At 38.5% G+C, this 20,286-nt stretch overlaps 2 protein-coding genes across 10 annotated transcripts in view; one reads left to right on the plus strand and one right to left on the minus strand.

Annotated features, from left to right (window-relative positions):
- FAM149B1 (family with sequence similarity 149 member B1) overlaps window positions 1–1,269 on the minus strand; it is a 34,113-nt gene extending 32,844 nt beyond the window's left edge. For 3 of the 4 annotated variants that reach the window (XM_087824348.1, XM_016224034.2, XM_087824346.1), the window contains exon 1: window positions 1,184–1,269. In XM_087824348.1, coding sequence (XP_087680474.1) covers window positions 1,184–1,230 — 47 coding nt within the window. In that variant the 5' untranslated portion in view covers window positions 1,231–1,269. Of the gene's footprint in view, window positions 1–1,137 lie in introns of all 4 variants that reach the window. The other variant, XM_087824347.1, reaches the window with a different exon arrangement.
- Window positions 1,270–1,497: 228 nt separating this feature from the next.
- Window positions 1,498–20,286, plus strand: part of ECD (ecdysoneless cell cycle regulator) — a 28,111-nt gene continuing 9,322 nt past the window's right edge. For 2 of the 6 annotated variants that reach the window (XM_016224021.2, XM_016224020.2), the window contains exons 1-11: window positions 1,500–1,868; window positions 2,911–3,128; window positions 4,834–4,951; window positions 8,632–8,719; window positions 8,835–9,013; window positions 9,851–10,043; window positions 10,778–10,906; window positions 12,551–12,679; window positions 13,206–13,291; window positions 19,522–19,628; window positions 19,763–19,943. In XM_016224021.2, the coding sequence (XP_016079507.1) occupies window positions 2,924–3,128; window positions 4,834–4,951; window positions 8,632–8,719; window positions 8,835–9,013; window positions 9,851–10,043; window positions 10,778–10,906; window positions 12,551–12,679; window positions 13,206–13,291; window positions 19,522–19,628; window positions 19,763–19,943 (1,415 nt within the window). In that variant the 5' untranslated portion in view covers window positions 1,500–1,868; window positions 2,911–2,923. Of the gene's footprint in view, window positions 1,869–2,910; window positions 3,129–4,833; window positions 4,952–8,631; window positions 8,720–8,834; window positions 9,014–9,850; window positions 10,044–10,777; window positions 10,907–12,550; window positions 12,680–13,205; window positions 13,292–19,521; window positions 19,629–19,762; window positions 19,944–20,286 lie in introns of all 6 variants that reach the window. The other 4 variants (XM_016224024.2, XM_016224023.2, XM_016224022.2 and 1 more) reach the window with 3 other exon arrangements.

Raw genomic sequence — 20,286 nt, forward strand, 5'->3', positions numbered from 1 at the left:
TTTTAAAAAGCATATTTTTAGCTAAGCCCTATTTGCTTTATTAGGAAATGACTTTCTTCCTCCTAGTTTCTAAAAAGCTTATTATCTGAATTGCTACTGTGTAGATATCCTATTACTTTGTAGATAGTAAGCTTCTTAAAGGCAAGGAGAAATCACAGACTGATTTTCTTTGTATGGCCAATGTACCAATTAAAGGTGGGAAGGAACAAGGAGATTACCATTTTCTGAGCACCATCTATGTGTCAAGCTCTGTGCCATCACTTTAGATATGCTTTTAGATAAGGTCTTATTCCTATGTTACAGAAGGGGGGGGGAGGTTGGAGTTTAAAAACCCAAGCTCAAAACCTACTGGTTATATAATCTTAAGATGTGTAACCTGTTTGATAGAGCATCTTCTGAAAAACTGGAGATAATGATACCCATCTTACTGAGCTGTTACAAGGATCAAGATGCGAAAGTCTTCATTAATAAACGTGTGACATTACTAAACTACACTAGGGGGTGGGAAGTGAGTCTTTTAGCTAGAAATATTTGCTCTCTCATGTCTCAAAGCAAAACTGGTCCTTATGGATTCTGATGCTTAATTGTAGAGATGGGAGAGGAAGTATGTGTAATGGTTTTGACCACAGGCTTCAGAATCAGATTGACAGCAGGTTTGTACTTCAGCGCCACCACTTTCTGGCTGAGAAATTTTTGGCATGCTACAATCTTTAAATATGGGATCTTTATATGTTGAATGGAAAATTACAGTTCCCATCTGCTATCCTTGTTGGATAGGATTAAGTGGGCCAATACGTGTAAGCAGCTTTGCACGGTGCCTGGCACTAGATAGATTCAACCTTATTCAACACTCAGTGAGCAATTAAGAGCTTCTTAAGACGTCAGTGGCCATGACAGCGGGGCATGAAGCACTGCGGAAACTTCCAAAGGAGACCTGAGTTCTTGGAAGTGCCGCCCAAGAGGGCTAAGCCCTGGGACGGCACAGGCGACACGCCCTTAGCTGGAGAGGTAGGAAGAAAGGACCAAGTCCGGCAAGGCTGGAAGGAGAGAATTCCAAGAACATTTTGTTTTTCCAGCCCGGGAAAGGAAAGGAGCGAGGGAGTGGTCTGGAAGGTCCCCAGAGCGCCCGCGCCCCACCTCGCCTCCCCGGGCCGCGGCTGGGATGGTTGAGCAGTCCACTCACAGCTCCAAGCTCTGCGGCACCGCCTTCCGAGTGTATCTGGAGATCATCCTCCTCTTCCTCCTCAATCGCGGCCTGGGCGGGCACGCCAGGGTGGGGGCCTCCAGGCCTGGCCCTCCGGCCGGCTCCTGCTCGGCCCCCTCCCGCCACCTCCCAGCCCCGTCACGCCCCGTTGCCCAGACTCCTGACGGCCGGTTCCCCACCTCTCCAGTCCTCCGCCCTCCCTACTTCCCCGTGGGGGCGGAAGTGACGAAGGCATCGGGGCACCGGCCTAATGCTCCCGCGGAAGCACAGCAACGACCACGCCGGAGGTTCCGGCGTGAGCGGGTTTCTGACTTTCAGAGCTTCCCGGGCCGCCGGTTCCGCACTGACGTCTGGGCCGAGTCTAGGGCCAAGCTTTGGCCGCTGCTCGCGGTTCCCGACAGGCTCACGCGGCGGGCGGGGCGGCTGCGGAAAGGCGCCGCCGCAGAGGCGTGCCGGAGAGGCCCGAGAACCGTAGGAGGAATGGGCTTCATTTCCTCAGACTGAAGAAGGGAGCTTATCTGAGGGAAGAGCCCGGGACCGCCAGCCAGGCCGCCGCCGCGCGGTCGCTTCTCTTCCTGTGCTTCCGGTTGACTCGTCTGGACGGTGAGGAGTTAGCTCGAGTGACCTCAAAGTCCCTTTTAGTTCGGACTCTGAGCTCTTCACAGTAAGGTGTGCCTAGCGTTATGGGGTGGGTGGGTGGGTGGGTGGGTAGAGTTACTGTCCGTCCCTCTGGGTTGAAGGGGACTTGGACGGACCGATGAATGGTGTCTGGGTAAAGATGCAGGTGCCTCTCCACCTCACCTTGTTCGCCCGGTAGAAAGCCGAGTGCATAGAAAAGTCGGACCACGTGGGCCGTCCACGCCGTGCCATTGTTTACAGCGCATCACCTGGCAGCAATAATAAACTAGTACTTTTGTTTGTTAGGGAAACTCTTAGAAAATAAAGAGGTATCCGCCGCCTCCTAGTATATCAGAGCTGTGCCCCCCCCCGAGACCTGAGAAAGGGGCAAATTTTGGACAGGTAGTTGTAGGATCAAGAACCATGGGCACATTGTTTTGGGATGAGACGTGAATGTTTTGTAGTTTTTAATTCCCCTGTGTCATACAATGTTTATAAAAGAGATTAAAATTCTGTAGAGTCAGGCAGGTTGCTTTTAAGAGGATTTAAATAATAAAAATTTAAATCGGGGAAGGAAGGATTCTAGAGATGGTAGAGCAACACTCGTATTCTACAATTAAAGAAAGCAAAAAAAAACAAACAGAAAGAGATAGTACAGTGCCCAAAATGACACAATTAATTTAGTGGCAGAGCTGGGACTTTGGATAGTATTTAAACGGAAGTTGTTAGTCAGTGTTCTCAACGTGTGTTACGCCACGACATGTATAAGGGAAAATATTTTTTATTTTATTCTTACATAATTATTACTTAATTTGAGAATGTGCTTTGGATTTCCATTCATTGTAGCACAAGTTTTTTTAACATAATTTTAAGTATAAAGAACATAATTTGAGTACAAAACTGTCATTAAAAGAACATTAAATAAACGTTACTATATTTGGTAAATGGTCAAGGCAAAAATCATGATGGTATGTGGATAACTGAATTTTGAAAACAGTGTTAATGGAATCACCTAGAATAGTTCAGGGAATGGGATATTACTTCTGCGTTGTTCTATATGGTTTATATTATTGAAACTTTAAATGTAGTTTTCAAAGAAGAATGGAGGAAAATATGAAGCTTGCTACAGTGGAAGATACTGTGGAGTACCGCCTGTTCCTGATACCAGATGAACCAAGGGACCCAGAAAAACACAAGGAGATTCTTCAGAAGTATATTGAGAGAATAATGACCCAATTTGCACCTATGCTGGTCCCTTATATCTGGCAGAATCAGCCTTTCAATCTCAAATATAAACCTGGGAAAGGTAAGGAAGGCTCCTTCATTTATTTTGATTTGATATGTGTGGCTTTTAAGGTTATTCTGGTAACAGTGATGTATAGTAGCCCATAGTTTATTCAGTGTTGTCAGATTTAGATTAGTGATGCTTGCCTATAATCAGTTAAGCCCTTAAAATTTTTTTTCATTCATATTGATGAAAAGTTTCTAATAGTCATTACCTTAGAAACTAAGGTATATCAACATTATTAAACTTGGGGCTATTCTTTTAAACCTTACTTTTCTGTGCTATAATATATCTGGGTACCTATACTAAACAGATTCAGGCATCTTTAGCTGTTACTCTGTATTTCTCACTATTGATGTGTTTAGTAGGCTACCTTGTTTTGCATGGTTGTTTTGGTAGCGATCTAAGAGTGGCTCTGCCTGGCTTATAAAGAGAAATAATTGGGCTTTATGGCCATTGTTTGCCACTCAGAAGCATTTTGAGATTTTTTCATTGTCTTCCCTGTGTTGTTGGTTGTTGAGATCTGACCTCTGGCCAAGTATGACACTTTGTCCTATGATTTCTTTAGCTTTATTAAAGTGAATCATGGATAGGTGACCAGGCTCCACTTATGCAATGACTTATGTGAGGTCTTGTTTTGGATCAGGAGGGTGGCATCTTGTGAGACCAGGCTCTTAATTGGTGGGGAAGTTTTGATTACTGATTCAATTTCCTTATGAGTTATAAGTCTGTTCAGATTTTCTGTTTCTTGACCCAGTCTGGATAGATTGTGTGTTTCTAGGAATTTACCCATTTCTTCTAGGTTGTCCAATTTGTTGGTATACAATTGTTCATAGTGTTATGGGGTGGGTAGGTGGGTAGAATTACTTTATATTCCTTTATAGTTCCATGGAATAGGTTATAATATCCCCTTTCATTTCTGAGTCTTCTCTCTTTTATCTTAGTTAATCTAACTAATGTTTTGTCAGTTTTGTTGATCTTTTCAACAAACCAACTCAGTTTATGTTGATTTTTTTCTATTGTACTTTTGTTCTCTATTTCATTGATGTCTGCTCTAATCTTCATTATTTCCTTCCTTCTGCTAGCTTTGGATTTAGTTTGTTCTTTTTCTAGTTCCTTAAGGTGTAAGGTTAGGTTGTTGAGATCTTTTATAACTATAAACTTCTCTTTTAGCACTGCTTTCACTGCATCTCATAAGTTTTGGTATGTTGTGTTTTTGTTTTTATTTGTCTCAAGATATTTTCTAATTTCCCTTGTGATTTCTTCTTTGACCCATTGGTTGTTTAAGAGTATGTTATTTAATTTCTACATATAATTGGATAATGTACTTGTTTGAAAATTCTGCTCCACCCAAATCTAGCTACCTAATATTTGCAGAGCATTTGTGCCTTTGCACATACTTTTCTGTCTTTCTGGAAAGTCTACTTCTGGTCATTCCTCCAGATGAGCATAGCTCAGATATAACATCCTTTATGTTCACATAGTCCTCAGTGCATACCTCTGTTTATCATCTTGTTTTGAGATGACTTGGTTGTCTATCTCTTGTCTGGACCCTCAGCTCCTCAAGAGTAGGCTTCTTGTATCTTGTTCAGTATTGCAACCCCAGCTCCTAGTATAGTACCCAGAGCATAGTCAATGAATGTTTGTTTAATTGAATGATTCTTTCTATGTTTATTTGCACTGGCAAATTAATTTGGTTATATGATTGCTTTTCTCTTGTTTTTAGGAGGTGTTCCTGCTCATATATTTGGTATGACAAAGTTTGGAGATAACATTGAGGATGAATGGTTTATTGTTTATATAGTAAAGCAAATTACAAAGGAATTTCCAGAATTGGTAGCAAGGTATTATAGTTATCTTAATAATTCTAAAGGAATTTTATTGTTGAAAATGATGACATTTTTATCCATTTAGTAATTTTCCTTCTGTTGTCTGGTAGAAATTGTACAAATTTGGAACACAGCTTTTTTTAAAAAAAAATGTGTTTTTATTGATTTCAAAGAGAGGAAGAGAGAGAGAAACATCAATGATAAGAGAGTCATTGATCCGCTGCCCCCTGCACGCCTCAGACAGGGGATAGAGCCCACAACCAGGCATGTGCCCTGACTGGTAATTGAACCACAATCTCCTGGATCCTAGGTCGACGCTCAACCACTGAGCCACGCCGGCCAGGCAGATTTTTTTTTTTTTTAATCCTCAACTGGGGATTTTTTTTTTTTCATTGATTTTCAGAGAGAGTGGAAGGGAGTGAGGTGGGGGCAGAGAGAGAGAAACATCAACATGAGAGATGGGTAGGATACCTCCCGAACTCACCTGAGGGAACATGGGGCCCAGTAACCCTGCCCACCCTTCGGTGAGGGGGCCAACGCTCTGACCACTGAGCCAAACTAGCCAGGGCTAGGACACTGATTTTAAAAGTGACTTCTATGTTTTCTTCCTTTTCTCTTGTGACTTCCTTTTCTCGAGAAAGAATGAAAGTATCAATGGAGAGTTCACCTTCCAAAAAATTTCAAACAAAACCCATTTGTTTTAAGTTCCTTTTTTTTTTTTTTTTTTACTTCTCATTAGGAAAGAACAAATACACATGGTAAAGAAAGTTCAGATACAAAGGGTGTACTGCTTTTACTTCTCGGAAGTAATCATCATCTTATTTCTTGTGGATCTTTAAAAAAAAATTCCATACACACACACATCCCACATATTTCACAGATTCTTTACCATGTCTTCGTCTGTTAGACCACAGCTAGGATTTTTTGATAAGTTGTATATATAAGACATTCAAAGAGATATCAGTGAACAATTGTATAGATAGCAAAGTAAATTCTAATTCAGGTTTTTCGATGGGAACATATACTTTTCTGTAATGACCAAATTTTGCCAGCAGAGGGCGTTTCACCCACTTACCTACCACTGGTCCTAGTTTCTTCGCCTCCATCCAAATTCTGATCTTTTTCTACCCACCCAAACTGTCCCCCAGCGGAACAAAAAGAAAAACAACAAATTTGAGAACTTAATATTATATCGAAATTTTAAACATATATAAAAGTAGAAATAATGAATTCACATGTATGCAATCACACAGCTTAAAAAATTATCAACTCATGGTTGTTATTTATATGTGCCCTTCCCCTACTTCCCTATCACATAAGATGATTATAAAGCAAATCTCCATTGCTATGCCATTTGATCTTTAAATACTTCAGGAAGTAAGTCTAAGTGATAAGAACTCGCATTTTAAACACTGCTGCCCGGGCCTGGGTGGCTCAGTTGGTTGAAGCCTCTTCCCATGCGCCAAAAGGTGGCCGGTTTGATTCCAGTCAGGGCACGTACCTAGGTTGTGGTTCCAGCCCCATGCCCATCTGGAGGCATGCAGGAGGCAACCAGTCATGTTTCTTTCTCTGTCTCTCAGTCTCTTTCTCTCTCTCTCTCTCTTCCTGCCCCCCCTACCCCTCTCTCTAAAATCAATGAAAAACATGTCCTGGAGTGAGGATTTTTTTAAAAAATCAAGTAAATAAAAATAAACACTACTGTTATCACACTTAAAAATAATTAGCAATAATTTCTTAATAAATGATAGAGTTTTAAATGAACAAATAGAAAAATATTTGTTTCTGTCTTTATAAGTATAATGAGGGACAATACCTTTTTTTTTTTTTTATGTTTTTATTGATTTCAGAGAGAGGAAGGGAGAGGGAGAAATAGAAACATATAAAAGTAGAAAGAATGAATTCACATGTATGCAATCACACAGCTTAAAAAATTATCAACTCATGGTTATTCTTATTTATATGTGCCCTTCCCCTACTTCCTTATCACATAAGATGATTATAAAGCAAATCTCCATTGCTATGCCATTTGATCTTTAAATACTTCAGGAAGTAAGTCTAAGTGACAAGAACTCGCATTTTAAACACTACTGCCTCCTGCACACCCCGTGCTGGGGATCCATCCTGCAACCCAGCCATGTGCTCTGACCAGAATGAAAGCTGTGACCTCCTGGTTCATGAGAGGATGCTCAGCCAACTGAGCCACAGGGGTGGGCAGGGGGCAGTACCTTTTATGTGAAGATTCTGATGTTATATATTGATGGTTCATACCTAAACACCAGGCCTATGAAAGCTCTTTAAATAGTAGGCTTCTACTGTCTTGAGAGGTGATTGTTTTTTCTAATTAGAAACAGGAAGCCTTTCTAAAAGTCTCTGCATTAATCTTCCTAAGGCACAGCTGTAACCATCTTACTACCCTACTCTGAAACCTTTCATTCCTTTTGTCTATAAAAACTAAACTCATTGTCATTGATTCTGCCAACAGTTAAAGCTCTTCCTAAAATGATATAACTGCCTCTCGAGTCTAATTCTTTACTAGTTGTCATTCTCCAAATATCTGCCTTTAGTTGCCACCTCCATGAGGTGTTTTTTTTAAATTGAATTTATTGGGGTTAATTGGTTAATAAAATTATATATGTTTCAGGTGTACAGTTCTATAACACATCATCTGTATATTGTATTGTTTGTTCACCACCCCAAGTCAAGTCTCCTTCCATCGCCATTGCCACCTCCATGATTTTGCTTGTGGTGTTCCCTCTGCAAAAAATATCTCCCCTTTTCTCCCTCCATTTCCACCCATTAAATAACCTAGAACCATATATATAATATGCTACCTTTTGTGTGACCAGAGAAGAAAGTAAGAATTTATAGTTTTATTAGCCAGATTATGCATAAGCAATCTCTAGAAGGATAAATTAGAAATAACAGTGGTAGAGCAGTAAGAGTTTGGTATATAGGAACAAAAGTAGGAAAATTTTTCATTGTATAACTTTTTTTTTTTAAATCCTCACCCGAGGATATTTTTTCCATTTCCTTTTAGAGAGAGTGGAAGGGAGAGAGAGAGAGAAACATTGATGTGAGAGAGACGCATCAATTAGTTGCCTCCCACATGAGCCCCCACCAGGGCCGGGGATCAAGCATGCAGCAGAGGTAAGTGCCCTTGGCCAAAATCGAACTCGGGACCCTTCAGTCCCCAGGCCAACACTCTAACCACTGAGCCAAGCTGGCTAGGGCTCGTTGTATAACTTTTTATGTATTAAAGTTTTATGGTTTAAAGTTTTAACCATGTGACTGTATTATCTGTTCACAAATTTAAAAATTATGCAAATAAGGCAAAATAAAATTATCTTTCAAGGCCCAAATGATACCTCTTCCATAAAAACTTAACTAATCTTGGCTATATGTGATTTTTTCTTTTAAAACCTTATAGTACTTTGTGTATTTTTTCATACTTTTGTCTACTGTTATTTATTTGTATACTTATTTTCTCTCCAGCTTCCCCATACAACCTTATAGTCTTCTTCAGTGCTTAATGGTATCTTAGACATTTTGCTTTATTATAGCAATCTGCACATAGTACTTAGATATTTACTAAGATGAATGAAAAAAGTGTATTAGATGAAAAATATATTAATAAAACCTGATTATTAGCAAATATATGCTTTATGAATGCAAAATTGGAACTATTTTTGCATTAGGATCGAAGATAATGATGGTGAATTCTTGTTAATAGAAGCTGCTGACTATCTCCCTAAATGGTTGGATCCTGATAATAGTGCTAATAGGGTAAGTATACATAAATCTGGAAAATTTAGGGAGACAAAATCATATTGCAACATTTTTCATATGTACCTGTGTTTGTCAGTGCCTATTGTGAAAATTAAAATGTGTCATTTTGCAGGTGTTTTTCTACCATGGGGAATTGTGCATTATTCCTGCTCCGAGGAAACCTGAAGCAGTATCCTGGTTACCCATTACACCCCCAACAGTTCCACAGGCATTGAATATAATCTCCACACACCCAGAAAAAATTTTGGCTTCAGAATCTATACGAGCTGCTGTGAATAGGCGCATCAGAGGGTAAAAAAAAAATACACTTTCATTGCTAGTCAGGAAGCCTTATGCTTTAGTGCAGTTCAAGTCTTTTGTTGAATGTAGAATTTGTTCACCTAGGTTAATGCTAATTTTCATTCTGTCTTCATCCTTCATGAAACTGACTAACAAGTTATAAGTAATGTATACTTACATATTTTAAAATCAAGAAACATATCTTTTAATTCCAATTTAAAAGTGTTGTAACCCAGTCCCAATATTTTTACATTATTTACCTTAGAAATTGTGGCTAAGTATTATTTGTATCCATGGATAAAAATTTTGAGGCCTTTAGAAATGGAAACCTCAGGGAGCCCAGTGCGCTCGGGTGTTTTCAGTGCTTCCAGGCTGTGGGTGGGATTCTTTACCTGTGGGGACACTTCAGCTTCTACTCAGAAGAGAAGGCCCAAGTCTAATTACTTATTAGTTCAACTGTTCAAATTTGAAGACTTATTAAATATTTAGTACCACCCAGGTCTTAACAGTATAAAAATCTCTTGGCTTTGTTTCACTATAATCTGTCTGTACCGTTTTTTTACAAGAATAAAAACTTCGATTTTATCCTTGTTTCAAAGCATAGTAAAGTTTTTGTTTCGTTTTTATTGAACCACCTTAATCCTTTTTTAACAGTTTCCATTTCCTCCTACTTTTTCTCTTCCCTTCTTTCCTGCAGTTTTAATATGTACAGTATTTTTTATCTTTACCTCTTTTGTCACTCTGTATCTCACTGTTGATGAACCAAGACGTTAAGAGAGAAGTAAATGGTATAAAAATTCTAGATATTTACATATCATAAAATAAAAGTAATAGTGTTACTTGTCACAGGTACCCCGAAAAAATTCAAGCCTCCCTCCATCGAGCTCACTGCTTCCTCCCGGCTGGGATTGTGGCCGTGCTAAAGCAGCGCCCCCGACTGGTGGCCGCAGGAGTCCAGGCCTTTTACCTGCGGGACCCCATTGACCTACGAGCCTGTCGTATTTTCAAGACGTTCTTGCCTGAAACTCGAATAATGACATCGGTAAGATATCACTCTTGGTCATTTTGTTTGTCTCACTGGAGAGTTGAATGTTATTTTAATTCTTCACTTGAAAAAATTGGGAACATTCTCTTTCCTCATTGCAAGCTAATACACTTTTTCCCTCCCATCCAGTGAGAATGATTTCTGCCTATTTTATATCTCAATGTTTCCTACTTATTTCTCACCATGTTTTCTTAACTTAAAACATTTCATTTCATTTCTTTTAGAAAATTAAGAATTATTTTTTAGCCCTGGCCATTGTGGCCCAGTTGGTTGGGGCGTCGTCCATACACCAAAGGTGGCAGGTTCAAAATCCTAGTCAGGGCACATACCTAGGTTGCAGGTTCGATCCCCAGTCAGGGCACATACAGGAGGCAACTGATTGATGTTTCTCACATCAATGTCTCTCTCTCTCTTTCTAAAAATATCGTTTAAAAAAAAGGAATTATTTTTATTTTCTACCCATCAAGTTGCCAAATAATATAACTAATAATAATAAGAATTCCATTTAGTAATAACTAAAAAGTAGACAGTGAAGGAAAATTTTATGGTATGTGAATTATCTCTCAATAAAGCTGCTCTTAAGAAATATTGAAAGCAAATAGATTGGATCTTTGCATTTCATATGAATATGAAATGAATACAATAAATGAAGTTATTGTATTAACTATGAAATGACATTCAAATTTTTGATTTTAAGGAAATTATCATGTATTTTGTGTTCCAATGTCCAGGTCACCTTCACTAAATGCCTGTATGCCCAGTTGATGCAACAACGGTTTATGCCCGACCGGCGGAGTGGATACACACTGCCTCCTCCATCTCACCCCCACTACCGAGCCCATGAGTTGGGCATGAAGTTGGTAAAGTTGAACCAGACAATTTTATTTTCTTCCTACATATATAAGGGCTCTTAAGAGAACAATGGCACCTCATAAAAAGTCTAGAAATGTACCCTATTTATGCGAAAATATAGTAAAATGTGGCATTTCAAATAAGGAAAAGTGGATTATTTGGTAAATGATGATAGGACAACTCTGGAGCCATCTGAATGTTAAAGTTGATTCACTCACACCTATACCAAAGTAAATTACAGTTGGAACAAATATTTAAGTGAAAAAATTGAAACCATAAAATTTGAAATGTTGATAATCTGAGTAGGAAAGCCCTTTCTGATTTCTTTGAAACCAGAAGCTAGAAAAGATTGCTATGTTTGATCATGTGAAGATTAAACATTTCTGTGTGGGAAAGAAAACCCCCATAAATAAAGTCAAAAGAAAGTAAACATGGAGAAAATACTGTATTTTCAATTTAAATGACAAAGCTGATTCCTCTAATATATAGAGTTCCTGTAAGTTAATATGAAAAAAAATACCAATCAGTTAATAAAAAATGTTCAAAAACATAAAAAGATAGTCCAGAGGAAAGGAAATACACAGTTTTTAATCTAAACATATGAAATATGTTGACCCTTGCTCATATAATAAATAAATGCAATTTAAAGCTACAGAATAGTATTTTCACCATTTGATTGGCAGGTATCAAAAAGTTTGATGATATATACTGGATTGGTGAAAATATATAAAGAAATAGTACTATCAAACATTATTGATGGGAATATAAATTGATTCAGTGTCTTAGAACAGTATGTTAGTATCCATCAACACTGAAAATGCACAAACCCTTCTGCTCAGCATCTTCACTTCTAGAAATTTATCCCCCATATGTTTTACATGTGCACAAAGACATCTGAGGATACTCATGACAGCACTGTTTACAGTAGCAAAAGATTGAGAACTACCTAAATGTCTGTTGGTAGGGAAATAGATACATTATAGTCTGCCTGTGAAGTGAGGTGGATAAATTGATGTGTGCTCATACAAAAGGATCTCCAAAGCATATGATGACTAAGTGAAAATGCAAGGTCTAGAGCGGTGTATATGTCCCCATTGAGTGACAAAAGGGGTGCAGTAGGAGGACATGCATACCCAGACACACACTGTTGGCTGGAGTGCATAGATTGCTTCTGAAGTGACGTGCAAGAAACTGATAACATTAGTTTCCTCTGCAGTGATTGGGGAAGTTCCCTGTTTGAATTATTTTGCTGTGTGCATTTATAATATTTTTTAATGAAAGGACTCAAAATGAAGTGACTTTCTCACTTTACTATGTCTGAGACCATGCTAATTCATTTCTAATTTCTGTTAGACAAGAAGCCTGCAAGCCTTTTTTAAGAAAACAAGAAATAAGTTTAAATTCTAGTTTAATAATCAGCAAGAAAAGGAATCTCTTTGAAGAGAACAAGAATCCTTATTTTGTACTATTTGCTTTCCCTTTATAATTTTTAGTAATCTACCAAGATTGAGAGATTTGAATAAAGTCAGATTTTTCATAAAATTCAAAAAGTGTTACAAACATCCACGTGTCTGTGTGTCCAGTCACCTAATTCTTGAGCGTGGCTAAATGGAAAATAACCTAATAATGCAAATATAATCTGTTTACTGTAGGCTCATGGATTTGAGATCCTGTGCTCCAAATGTAGCCCACATTTTTCTGATTCCAAGAAATCCCCTGTGACTACCTCACCGCTCTGGACTGGCTTCCTTGACAGTCTGAAAAAGAATGATTACTTTAAGGTAGGACTTGCAATGCATTTTTTAAAATATATCTTTATTGATTTCAGAGAGAGGAAGGGAGAGGGGGGGAGAGAGAGAGAGAAACATCAATGATGAGAGTCACTGATCAACTGCCTTCTGAACGCCCCCGGTGGGATCAAGCCCGCAACCCGGGCATGTGCCCTCACCGAGAATTGAATGGTGATCTCCTGGGTCATAGGTCGATGCTTAACTGCTGAGCTATGCTGGCCAGGCAATCAATTATTTCTTAATAATTAATTAAATAATAGAAAATGGTAGAAAACCTTCCAGATTGGAAAGAGGCCCTTAATGGTGAAAAGGATTAGGAACCACTGCATCTAACCTAGTCCCCTTATTTGAAGAAAGCAGAGCCCAAACAAAGTATGTTAATGACAAGACAGGCACTAGGACTCAGACCTCGTGAAACCATGTATCATGCACAGCCTCCCTGAAAGTTGCTGGTAAGCAGATCATTTTAATGACGCCATGTAAATAATGTTCTGATGGGCCATTATTATTTTTTTAGGGACTGATAGAAGGTTCTGCGCAGTACCAGGAAAGACTAGAAATGGCAAAGAACTACTTCCAACTGTCAGTAAACCGGCCAGAAAGGTGAGTGTATCACTACTCAATCATGGGCAGAGGGGTAACTACCAGAAGTCAAGGGGTTACTTACTCTTAGGGATAGTTGCAGAAGTTGGAGTTTACGTGTTTAAATGGTTAATGACGCCCTAGCAGGTTTGGCTTAGTGTTTAGAGTGTTGGCCTGCAGACTGAAGGGCCCCGGGTTTAATTCCTCGGTTACAGGCTTGATCCCCTAGCCCCGGGTCGCTGCATGTGCAGGAGGCAACCAATCAATGTATCTCTCTCATGTTGATATTTCTCTCTCTCTCTCTCTCTCTCTCTCTCCTTCCACTCTCCCACTCTCTGAAAAGCAATGGAAAAAATATCCTCTGGTGAGGATTTAAAAAAAAAGATAACAACTAAAAGAAAAAGAAAAAATAAACAGTTATTGGCAAGGATCATGATTACTGAAGGGGTTTGGGTTGGGGGAGAGGAGGTGTTGTGCAGACTATCCCTGGCACTGGTTGCTGTTATCAGCATCATCGCATAATAGCTAACATGTATTGAGTACTTACAAAGTGTAGTTTAATTCCCCCTTACAACCCTATGAAATAAATATAATTGTTATTGTTCTGTATTTATAGCTGAGAAGCTGAGGCCAAGAGAGGTTAGATAATTTGCCAAAGGTCACAGAGCTAATACGTGACAGATCCAGGATTCACACTCAGGCAGTCTGGTATCGAGCCACGTGCTTAATTCCTATGGGATTTCTGGGCTGTGTTTAACTATTTTAAGGGGGTCTAAAACACAAGACGAAGCAGGCATATTTTTACTATTGGCAAAAAATTGCAAGTAGCTTAAATGTCTAAAATATTTAATTAGACAGGAGAGACCTTTATTCCCTAAACCAGGATAATTTCTAAACAGTTTAAAACCAAATTCACATCTCCCTCCAGACCTATTCTTGAATTTCCAATTTTTTAAATAGCTGAATTAATATCATAGACTATGTCCCACTGTCTTTTAATAGTAGCCCCCATCCTCCTATCACCCAGACCTCTGGGCTGTCCTTGGATCTGAGTCCCTAGGTCTTGTTTATTATCTGTGTCTTGCATCCTTTCTTACTGCCCAGCTACTCTAATTACTCATTTCTTGAGCTGTGATAGTACCTACTTGTTTTCAACTTCTAGTCACTCTTCTCTTCCTATTCAACTATTAGAGCCAGGAGAATCTGTTTGAAATAAACCTTTAGTCATGTCACTCTCCTCTCCTAAAAAGTATTTGAGGTTGTGATAATGAAAAGCTACACACAGTCTAAGTGTCTATCAGTGGTAGATACGTGAATTACAGTGTTTTTATGCGATGGACTAACTGCCATTAGTTTTTTAGAAATTAGCTAAATATACATAAATCTAACCCAGGATTTCACAATCTCAGCACTATTTACATTTTGGACCAGATAATTCATTGTGGGTGACTCTGTGCGTTGTAGGATGTTTGGCAGCATCCCTGGCCTCTACTCAGTAAATGCCATTAGGATTCCCTCCACTCGCAGTCGTGACAACCAAAAGTGTCATCACACATTGTCAAATGTCCCCTGGGGGACAAAATTATCCCCAGTTGAAAAACACATCTATATTCATTTATTCAACAAATAAATTTGGGTGTCTCCTATATGCCAGGCCGTATTCCAGACATTGGGGATCCAAGTAAATCCAAAGTCTGCCTGCCGTTATAGAACTTGCATACTAGTGTAGGAGAAAGACAATAAACCACTATATGATATTAGATGGTGATAAGTGCTTTGAAGAAAAGGCTGTGTATGGGAGAGAGAGGTAGGCTGCTACTTTAGCTAGGTTGGTTAAGGAGCCCTTCCAATGAGAAGAGACCTGTATGAAGTGAAGGAATGAGTATATAAGTATTCGTGGAAATAATCCTGGTAAAGAGAACAAACAGCAAATACAACATAGAAACACATACACACACACACACACTGTCCCAGAAACACACACACTCTCTCTCTCTCTCTCTCTCTCTCTGTCCCAGAATGATACTTATTTCCATTGTTTTTCAGAGGGAATGGAAGGGGGGCAGGAGGGGAGGGAGGGAGGGGAACTTCAATGTGAGAGAGACACATCAATTGGTTGCCTGCCACATGCGCCCCGAGGCCAGGGATCAAACCAGCAACCAAGCTACTTGCCCTTGGCTGGAATCGAATCCGGGACCCTTTGGTCCAGGGACTGATGTTCTAACCACTGAGCAAAACTGGCCATGGCTATAATGTTTTTTAAAACATACATATAGCCCAGCCGGCATGGCTCAGCGGTTGAGCATCAACCTATGAACCCGGAGATAGAGGTTCAATTCCCAGTGAGGGCACATATCTGGGTGGTAGGCTCAATCCCTCCTGGGGAACGTGCAGAAGGCAGCAGATCAGTGATTCTCTCTCATCATTGATGTTTCTGTCTCTCTCTCCCTCTCCCTTCCTGTCTCTCCAAAAATTAATAAAAACATATTTAAAAAAAATAAAGTACATATACATGTTATTAGTTTGTTTTTTATGTTAAATGCATAAATGTAGCCATGTAATTAGACTAGAAGTAAGTATAACAATATTATAATTCTGGATGGTACAAATATGGACATTTGTTATACTATCTTTTGTACTAGTCTGTATTGTTCAAATCTCTTAAACTAAAATTAAAGATAGCAAAGGAATCATCATTGATCACCCACTGCTTATTTCATTAAGCCCAAACTTCTTAGCCATTTTAAGCTCACTGTGCTCTCATCCTAGTCTATCCACCTGTTCAGCCTCACCTTCCACACTTAAGCCAAACTAAATGCCACTTGCTCTCTGAACATGTTCTTCATGTCTCTGCCTCTATACAAATGTTCATTTTGAAGGACTTACTCAACTACTTCCATTCTCTTTCTCACTTTTTTTTTAGCTTCTCTGCCTTCATCTCAGTGAATGTAATTACCTTCTCTTTTGGTTCTCCCTAGCATTTGGTATTCCTGTTTGATTTTATATTTTATAATTCATTGCGATTATTTGTATATATTTTTATCTCCTAGTAATATTTACTTAATATGGAGTAGGGACAATATTTTTATCACCCACATGATTTAGCAAGGCATGCAAATATTTATCAAATGAACACAAGTTCATTATATAACTTGATTTGCTCCTTTCTGAATAGTTCAGACAAGGTTCCATCAATTTATATAACAAGTCACATCACCGTCATAAAATAACTCTCTCATGTAAATAATCTCGGTACAATTTCCTCATCAGTTTATAGTAGGAGGAGCACAAAATAGTATCAGAAAACTTGATTTCAAGCCTTTGCTCTGTCCACTTAAATGACCTTGCAAAAGTTGTAGAAGTTCACTGGGCTCTGGTTTTCTCATCTTTAAAGCAGGATAGTAATTACTGGACTAAATAAGAAAATGTATTTTAAATGTTAGTCTAGCATGTAATACATGTTAGATTATTTTTTGTTCATACTTCCCTCTGGGTTTTCTTTTCCTCATATATAATATAGATACAAATTGAAAAAGTTGTGCCAGATCAGCAGCTTCATAATGATCTTCCATGGAGCTAGCTACAGAGTCAGAGGGGAAGGTAGAATAAGTAGGTCACTGAGCCTCCATTTCAGGTCTCCCGCCTCCATTTCAATCAAAGCAAGGTTTTTTTTCAGTTTTATTGAAATATAATTGACAAAAAAAACATAAGATCTTTGCCCAGCCGGTGTGGTTCAGTGGTTGAGTGTTGACCCATGAACCAGTAGGTCGCGATTCAATTCCCAGTCCTGGTTCATGGGTCGATGCTCAACCACTGAGCCACACCGGCTGGACAATTAAAAACATTTTTTAAAAATTATAAGATCTTTAAAGCATGCATTGTGGTGACTTAATATATGTATACATTATTAAAGGATTCTCCTAACTAGTTAATACATCCATCACCTCATTTATTTGGTGAGAAAATTTACGTTATACCATCTTAGCTGATTTCAATTACATAATACGGTGCTATCGGCTGTAGTCATGTTTTACATTAGATCCTCAGACTATATTTATCTTCTAGCTGAAAGAGTTTACCCTTTTACCAACTGCTCCCTGTTTGTCTCACCTCCTAGTCCAGGCATCCACTTTTCTGTTCTGTGTTTCAATGAGTTGGACACTTTTTTTAGATTCTGCATATAAGTGATACCATGTAGTATTTGTCTTTGTCTGGTTTATTCCATTTAACATAATGCCCTGAAGTTCCATCTTGTTGTCGCTAATGGCAGGATTTCCTTCCCTCTTGTGGCTGAGTAATATTTCCTGTGTAATATACCACATCTTTATTCATTCATCTGTTGAACATTTAGGTTGTTTCTATATCTTAGCTATTATGAATAATGCAGCAATGAGTCCGGCTGGGCGTGGCTCAGCAGTTGAGTATCGATCTAGGATCCAGGGGATCAGGGTTTGATTCCAGGTCAGGGCACATGCCCGGGTTGCGGGCTCGATCCCCAGTCGGGGGCGTGCAGGAGGCAGCTGATCAATGACTCTCTTATCATTGATGTTTCTATCTCTCTCTCTCCCTCTCCTTTCCTCTCTCTGCAATCAATAAAGATATATTTAAAAAATTTTAAAAAATAATGCAGCAATGAACATGGGAGTGCAGATATATCTATATATCTTCAGTATTTTATTTTCATTTCCTTTGGATAAATTCCCAGAAATGGAATTGCTGGTTCATATGGGAGCTCTGTTTTTAATTTTTGAGGAACCTTCATACTGTTTTGTAGTGACTGTACCAATTTACATTCCCACCAGCTGTGCACACACACGTTCCATCTTCTCCACATCCTTGCCAACACTTGTTATTTCTTTTCTTTTTGATAATAGCTGTTCTAACAGGTGTGAGGTAATATCTCCTCGTGGTTTTGATATCCATTTCTCTGATGTTTAATGATGTTGAACACCTTTTCATGTACCTGTTGGCCATCTGTATGTCTTCTTTGGAAAAACATCTGTTCAGTTCCTCTGCCCATTAAAAAAAAAAAATTAATTGAATTTATTGGAGTGACATTGGTTAATAAAATTATATAGGTTTCATGTGTACAACTCTATAATACATCATCTGTATATTGAATTGTGTGTTCACTGCACCAAGTCAAGTCTCCTTCCATCACTGTTTATCTCCCTATACCCTCTTCTGCCTTCCCCCACCACCCTTCCCATATGGTAATCGCCATACTGTTGTCTGTGTCTATGAGTTGTTTTGTTGTATGTTTTTTTGTTTTGTTTTTTGCTTAATGCCTTCACCTTTTTCACCCATGCTGTTTAGAGTATTTGTTCTAGTTCTGTGAAATACATTATTGGTAACTTGCTAGGAATTGTGTTGAATCTGTAGATTGGCTTGGGTAATATGAACATTTTAACGATGTTAATTCTTCCTATCCATGAACATGGAATATGCTTCCACTTATTTGTCTCTTCTTTAGTTTCTTTATTCTGTGTCCTTATAATTTCCCAATACAGGTCTTTTACATTCCTGGTTAAAGTTATTCCTAGGTATTTATTTATTTTCTTTCTTTCTTTCTTTCTTTCTTTCTTTCTTTCTTTCTTTCTTTCTTTCTTTCTTTCTTTCTTTCTTTCTTTCCTTTTCTTTTCTTTTCTTTTCTTTTCTTTTCTTTTCTTTTCTTTTCTTTCTTCTTTCTTTCTTCTTTATGCAATTGTAAATAGGATTGTTTTCTTAGTTTCCCTTTCTGATAGTTCATTATTGGTGTATAAAAATGCAACTGATTTCTAGATACTTTTTTTGTATCCTGCTACTTTACTGAATTCACTGATCAGTTCTGGTAGTTTTTTGGTGGAATCTTTAGAGTTCTCTATAATCGTGTCATCTGCAAATAATGACAGTTTTATTTCTTTCCACCTTTGCCCTTTTTAAAAATTGTATTGTTTAGCTTTTTTGCTTTTGAGTCGTATGAGTTCTGTATATATTTTGGATGTTAACCCCTTATCAGATATATGGTTTGCAAATATTTTCTTCCATTTAATGGGTTGCCTTTTCACTTTGTTGATGGTTTTCTTTGAGCTTTTTTATATTTTAGAGTTCCTGGTAAATTTTGAGGAAAAGGGGTCTGTATCCTAAAACAAATATTTTAAAAGCAAATTAGACTGGATAATTCCTTTCATCTTTAAAATACTATATTTTTGTGATTATTCTGAGTGCTCTTATAAAAAAAAAAAAAAATTTGTCTTTTTTTTTTTTTATAGCTCTCTTGCTATGAGCCCAGGTGAAGAAATTTTAACCTTATTACAGACATTACCATTTGATATCGAAGAGCTTAAGAAAGAAGAAGCTAATCTTCCCCCAGAAGATGGTAAGTGATGGGCCAGGATAGAGCAGATGGGTTAGAAAAAATGAAAACATTCTACTAAGACTCATAGGGCCCTTCCCCGAGAGTACCTTTCACGTGAATGTAGTATGGCAGTATCATGCTTTCTCTTTTTTCAGATGACCAGTGGTTGGATCTCTCACCAGATCAGTTAGACCAGCTACTGCAGGAAGCTGCTGGCAAAAAAGAACCAGAGCCCATTTCCAAGGAGGAGGAGAACTACGACTTAACTCAAGTCTCAGAGAGCATGAAAGCCTTCATGTCCAAAGTCTCCACCCACAAAGGAGCAGAGCTGCCTCGGTGATTTGTGTTAAAGTATAAGTATCTAAATAGTTATAACCAAGATTTTGAAGTCATCCATCACTGCCAAGTCCACACTTTTTTTTTTTAAGTAAATGACTTGTACTGCTTTGTTTCCCTGTTCTGGTACCTAGTACCATGATAACTTACTTATCTGGAGTCAGATTTCTAGTAATCTTATCCTTTGCCATCCTTGAAGTAAGCTAGAGAGTCCACTCAACAGATCTAAATGCCATCTCAGAGCCATTCAGGGCAACCACACACTTTACTCTCGACTTTTACTCAGAACCTGACAGGCTCTTAACATCTAGCTCTCAGCAAGCTCAGACTTCTGATCTTCCTC

The sequence above is a fragment of the Miniopterus natalensis genome, chromosome 14 (assembly GCF_054644295.1).
Source record: "Miniopterus natalensis isolate mMinNat1 chromosome 14, mMinNat1.hap1, whole genome shotgun sequence".
NCBI lineage: Eukaryota > Metazoa > Chordata > Mammalia > Chiroptera > Miniopteridae > Miniopterus > Miniopterus natalensis.